Genomic DNA, 6,435 nt, shown 5'->3' with positions numbered 1-6,435 from the left:
CGACCCACTTCCGGGGTCGCCCGGGGTGAGGCGCGCCATGACGCAGCACGTCGAGTCGCGTAGGGCGGGGCCAACGTGACGGACAGGGAGCTGGGGAGGCGACGCGGAACTAGGGGAAAGTACGCATGCTCCGTTAGTTCTGCCTGAACTTCAGCACCGCGGGGACGTGACAGCTATTCTGCGTAAGATAAGAGTGAAGCTGTTCCTTAGCCTTGGTGCTGACCGCATCTAAGACCAAATGCTTGCGGACTCACCCACAAGTGTCTGTCCGTTGTTAAACAAGCACTACCATTACACAACTTAGAATTCTGATTTCTCTGAAACTCTCTCCTCTAAGGCACCAAGCTGTACAGGAAAGGGAAGCTTTAAAAACCAAGGTGTCAAATGCAAACAGCCACTCCTGTGAGGTGAAGAGAAAACTTCACCTTTAAGAACCCCCGCTAATGGCTGACATTATGAGTCAAAGACGTTAGTAAAGTCTTCTGCTCCATTCGCCTGCTCATGAGTTTTCCCTCTTCATCTAACTTCCTGCCTTCCCTGAAAGATACAAGGAATTGTATACTGATGCAGCCCACCCCCAATTGCAGTATTTAAGAGTCAGGTTATGCAAGGTACTTTAGTATCTCAAAGCCTGATTTTCCCATCTGCATAATGAATTTATGTTTTAGTAAGGATTAAATAAGATGATGTAAACTACATAAAACAGTGCCTGGTTAAAAGAAGGCACTCAAACATATCCTTGGGTATATAAATTAATTTGTATTTTCTTGAATTCTGTATACATGGTATCATATAAATATGCACTCTTTTATGGCATCCAGTTTTTTTCATTCAGAGTGGTGATTTTGAGATACATCATATGGATAAGGACACATATGTAATACCGTAATCAAAAATAAAAAAATAAAAGAAGGCACTCAATAAATGGCAGTGGTTCTTCATACTATTCCAACATATCGATGAGAAGCACAAATACCATGCAGGTAAACAAGGACACATATGTAATACCTTAATCAAAAAGAAAAAAATAAAAGAAGGCACTCAATAAATGGCAATGGTTCTTCATACTATTCCAACATATCGATGAGAAGCACAAATACCATGCAGGTAAACAACAGTCTCTAAGTCTCAAGGTTTCAGATTGGAGACCTGATGAGTATTTTCCTTGGGGAACACACACATCTGAGAACAGAATGCAGTGAAGGGAGAAAGTTTTCAGAAGAAATATAGTTCTAAATAACTCTCCACAGCCTCATTCCATTACTTAATTTTCCTGAGTCTGAACTATGGTTTGAACTTGCCCTATTTCAATTGCCTTGTCCTTAAAGTGTCTGTAAATTAATGTCTGTCACTTTTTTCAATTAAACAGGAAAATGAGGAAATATAAGTAGCCATTCAAGTAAGAGGCATTTCTTAGCTAGGTAACCATCTCAGACCTTCACCTCTGCCTATTATTGTTCTGAAATATTGCAGAAACATTCTTTATTTGCAATTGAAATGTTTATTGTGAAAAAAATTGTATTTGAGCTAAAAGGAACTTCATTCATTACCATAGTTTATTGTTACCTTTACCTTGCAAAGTACTCTTTTTCTCTCACATTAAAAGAGTTGTATTCTTCTATAAATCTACTTTAAAACACCAATCACTGAGAATTTATTTCTCTTTCCATAAGAAAATGCTTTCATGAGAATATCAGAGCAGAAAACTAGAGCAAAGGAAGGTGATGTTGTTGGAGAATGTTTCATATCTGCCCAAATTCCCCCTTGGAGAGAAAGTGGAAAAAACACTATCAAACTCTGACCTTTTGGCTGCCCTTTTTAGACTCCATGTAAGTAATGCCCATTTAGACATTTTAATTCTAGGGATTCCTCAATGTACTGCCATAAGTATTGAACACCCATGCTATTTTATTACTGGATTTAAGGACAGCAGAAGAGTATTAAAGAGAGAATTACTTGACTCATCATTCATTAAAAATGCCTAAAATTTAATAGTCCTGACACTAATTCCCATTCTCAATTACAGACAATGATTTAAAGTGTTTTTCACCATCTGCTAGCAAATACATAATAATAATGTGTAATTGGGACATAAGGTGATTTTCTTCATTATCAAATAATATTCACCTGTAACTACAATATCCAATGGAAATCGATAGGAAATAGCAGATGTTACAAGATTCAGTTTGAAAATATTGTCATTCTATGCAAAAGTATAATTAAATATTTGCAAAATTATTACTAGAGATAAACTTCATAGTTTGAGATCAAAATTATCTTTTGTAAGCTCCCAATGTTTACAGTACAATCAAGATATTTGTAAATGGCATCTACTTTTAAATTCCAGCATTGAATAACAGTGTAGGGATTTTTAAAAAAGGCCCAACTACTATAGTACTTACAAAATATTCATTTTATTAATAATTTACATACAAATAAATAAATTTAAAGAATTATGATATATTTGCACACTAAATTTAAATCCTACAAATGTTTAATATCATCAAAAGTAACTAATCAGATTAATTTTCACAGACCAGTTCCTCAATTTCATCTTCACTATCAGAATCTTCATAAAATGAAATTGTGGCTTGAATTGGAAAAGTTTTCAGAAGAGCTTCTGCTTCTTGATATAAGTAATCATAACACTTTGATTTTGGCCAAAATAGTCTGAAAAAAGCAGACAACATAATACACTTTATCTTTTTTATATTTAGAATCCTTCTACTCATGAAATGTTCAAAGTCAAGAACTCCATGTATTTTTAACAATTGATTTATGCACTTAGACACAGTCTTAAGATATAGGTTTAAAATGCTACTATCACAGCTTTCATGGAGTCTACTTGCCAAAGTATCACTAACTGGTTGATTATTTTAAATCTTTATCCAAGTTGTAAATTGAGTCAAACAAATTCACACTGAACCCTGTGTAAACCTAAGATCAATATTTAGCTTACTTCAGGCATTATAGATATATTTATTCTTTAAAAAAACAGGCTTACCTTCCAATTTCGAAATTTCTTAGGGAAAAAAAAGAATCCTACCATTACATTAGAAATTCTGACAGCTTCATAAAAACAATAAAATGTTATGCCCTTACACAGAGGCAGAAATTACCAAGACCTTGCTTAAAGCTCACACATTTAACTCTTACAGATGTAGCCAATGTAAGTTTAGAAAAGTACAAAAAGCACTATTTTTAAAAGTTTGCGTATGCGCTCACAACTTGAGGTACAGCAAGGTTACCTCTGAGCCCAATCTTAATCCCATCTCCCTTCCCTTTCACCATCCAATCAAATTTGGGACACCATATTGAGAATTAGAATGACACTGGTTTCATATAAATAATTCGAATGTAAACATGTTTACCTCAGAATTTCAAATTTTTGAAAAATACTACACTTGTCATCTGATCTATTATTTTTCATCCAAGGAAAAGAAAAGAGTAGAGATAAGGCTGAATGTCCAACAACAGTGTAGTCATTTCAGTGTAAATAGCCCCATGAGCTCATATAATAGAGTGATTCTAACAAAGAGATGGTACATTATGCTCAGTATACTCCATTTTAGAAGGCAAAAAAAATTAGGCAATGTAGTTTATAACTGTTTTTAGCAATGTGGTAAAAAATAGTTTACAATTTTGGTGTCAAATTAGTAACCATTAATAATGCAGTCATTCAATAAATATTTCAGTGCTTTCTTATGCCGGATATAATTCATAATTAAAAGAAGAATAAATCACAATCCCTACCCTCAAGAAGTTGACAATTGAGTAAAAAGAATTAGAAGCACATAATACTGCTCAAGATAGAAATTTTAAAGTAAAATAAACAAGAGAAGTGCAAACATAATTCTACAGTAGTTCAGAATAGGAAAGAATTGCTTGTATACGAAACAAACAGATTTTTTAATGTGTTACTGGAATTGCTCAACACAAAGACTCTTGTTTAATTGTTACCATATCCTCCCCAGAATTTCCCACTGACCATTTTTCTTCCAGGCACGCCCTACATTCCTGAATTCCCCCTTCTGGATAAGTCTTCTCTGTCTCCTTTGTGGAGCTTCTTTCTCTGTATACAGGTTAGGTATTGGCCTTCCCCCATGGTTTTATCACAAGTGATCATCTCCCCTCTTGGACTCACCAGAATGACCTGACCCACTGCCATGATTTCTCCAACTGTTCATTTACCAAAGCTCCCAAGTCTGCCTTTCCACTTAAGAACTTGATGATGAGTCCCTGAATTACATAGGCAGCTCCCTAATGGGCATTGCCACTGGGATGCCCCATAGGCACATTAAATACCATAAATGGAAAATTGAACCCATTATCTTGCTCCCCAAATCTGTTTTAGGCCTAATTTCCAATCTGTTAGTACAGCATTCAACCTGGTCATCAGCCACAAACTAGGGAACCATTCTGTCTTTTTACCTCTTCTTCATCTACCATATCCAGTACATTATAAGCCTAAATCTACTGTCATCTAGGTATACCCCAAACTCACCCAGTCCGATCCCACATCCAGAGCCTTAGAATGGCTCTTTATCATTCTTGTCTGAACAACTGCAATGCCTTTCAATTTCACGTTGGTGTTCTAAGACTACTAGTATATACCATTTCCTTTGTGATTTTTCTGAAATATAAATCTGATCACACTACTCTTCTGGTTAAAATCCTTTGAGTAATCCCCAATACTACCTACAGGATCAGGGCAAAACTCTGCACCAAGGTGCACAAGATCGGGCCTCTGGTTTCCTTGCTGGAATGACCACAGACAGCTTCACACCCCCAAATTCCAGCAACCTGATGCTCCCAGAGGAGCCATGCTGTTCCATGACCCTGTTATCTCTCTCCCTATGCTGTTTCTTCTGGCCCTGCCTTCCCCACCTACAAACATTTGGCTAACTTGAAGACCACAACCTATAAATACACTTTCCTGACTCTTCCCCACTCCCCACTTCATGCCCTGAAGTGTAACACTGACCCAACTGAACTCTCTCACAACACTTCCCAGGGGGCCATGATTATTTTTTTCCTGTGTCCTGCACTAGAGCTAGCACATGGCAGGAAATTAAGCAACATGTTATTTATAAACACATAGCCAGGCTGGCGAGTTACAAACATATAGTTCTTCACCTAACAGCTCTCTGAAGCAGGCAAACTGCAAAATTAACCTTTTACCCGAATAAAAGCTACAGAGAATCCTTCAAAAAGGCTGACTTCCTGTGATTAGAATAGGAAACTAGCTCCTCATTGTTATGCCCTACAATTTGTGATCCCTTTTATGACCCTTAGGGACCTTTAGAATTTTCATCGCATTTCCGTTTTCTCCTAAGGTAGCAAGCTCCCTTTGCTCCCTTTGCTATGAAACTGCAACTGTGAACATCTTTCTTCCTTCTGGTTTGCAGGAGAATAAGAATATATACACTTTGCCTGGTGTGAAGTCAATTGCATTCGGACCCCTTGACCTTAAAAAGCAAACAACTTTTGCAGGCACAAGATGTCAACGTTCAACTTTTACTATATCATCGTTCACTTTCCCTATTTATACAATATTCCTTAAGCCTCTTACCGAGTATGCGCTGATTAGCAGTTCTTCTAAGAGAGTGTGAGCGCCTACATTTTTCAATTCGATGAGTTAAAAGACCTCTGGGACTGGGAAGATAAAGTAACCTTGAAGATACTACCTTCAGGATTTTCCAATAGAAAAACTGCAGGACCAGCTGCTGAGCTGGGCCGTGCAAAGTCCCTGGCTCTTTCCAGGGGCTGGAGCAGCAGGAGACCTTAGGTTTGGCCTGTCACTCACCTGACTGGGTGCCTGTATCGCGAAAGCTTTCCAGAGGCTTCGGTCATCCCGGGCATCTGGAGACGTAAGGAGACGAATCATAGTTATCACTCACCTTTTTCTAGAACCTGGAAACTCGCGGGACCAAGCCTTCCTCGCGCCCACAGGGAATGTGACCCCAGGGGCTCTCTGCAGCCTCGCTTTTGGCCCGATCCCCGTGTCGCAATGGCTCTCGCCTCATCAGCACCAACAGGACCACGGGTAGGACCACCGCAGGACCACCAGCAGGCGCGATCTTAAGCGAGGGGCTGGCCGGGCGCGTGTCTCCCTCGGGCCGGCGTTCCCAGCCCTGGAGAACCATCTGCGCCCCTCGGAGGCGCGGCCAACCACGCGCGGCTCACTCACCACCTCCTCGGCGTGGTGCGGGGCCTCCTCCTCCTGCTTTCCTCGTGCGTCAACCCACGGTCTCCAGAAGCCTCCGGATCTGCGGAGTGGGGAGCAAAGGCGCGCAGAGGAGACGTGAGCCCAGACTCGGCAGAACCGATCGCTGCCGAGCGTGGACCCCGGGGGAGTGGGGAGGGGAGGAGGAGTGGAGGGCGGGAGCGGAGAGGAGGAGCTGGAGAGGCATGCGCTGGAGGGATGCGGTAAAG

At 40.0% G+C, this 6,435-nt stretch overlaps 1 protein-coding gene across 4 annotated transcripts in view; it reads right to left on the bottom strand.

Moving 5' to 3' along the window:
• Window positions 1-6,413, bottom strand: part of LOC102249144 (cytochrome b5 reductase 4) — a 77,468-nt gene extending 71,055 nt beyond the window's left edge. The window contains exons 1-3 of one of the 4 annotated variants that reach the window (XM_014542663.1): window positions 6,191-6,413; window positions 5,807-5,862; window positions 2,538-2,670 (exon numbers count right to left, since the gene is read on the bottom strand). In XM_014542663.1, the coding sequence (XP_014398149.1) occupies window positions 2,538-2,670; window positions 5,807-5,862 (189 nt within the window). In that variant the 5' untranslated portion in view covers window positions 6,191-6,413. Of the gene's footprint in view, window positions 1-2,537; window positions 2,671-5,806; window positions 5,863-5,900; window positions 5,922-6,190 lie in introns of those variants that run through there. The other 3 variants (XM_014542662.1, XM_005869948.2, XM_014542664.1) reach the window with 3 other exon arrangements.
• Between the last annotated feature and the right edge of the window lie 22 nt (window positions 6,414-6,435).

The sequence above is a fragment of the Myotis brandtii genome, unplaced genomic scaffold, assembly GCF_000412655.1.
Source record: "Myotis brandtii unplaced genomic scaffold, ASM41265v1 scaffold31, whole genome shotgun sequence".
Lineage (NCBI taxonomy): Eukaryota > Metazoa > Chordata > Mammalia > Chiroptera > Vespertilionidae > Myotis > Myotis brandtii.
This window is presented reverse-complemented; position numbering and strand designations above follow the sequence as displayed.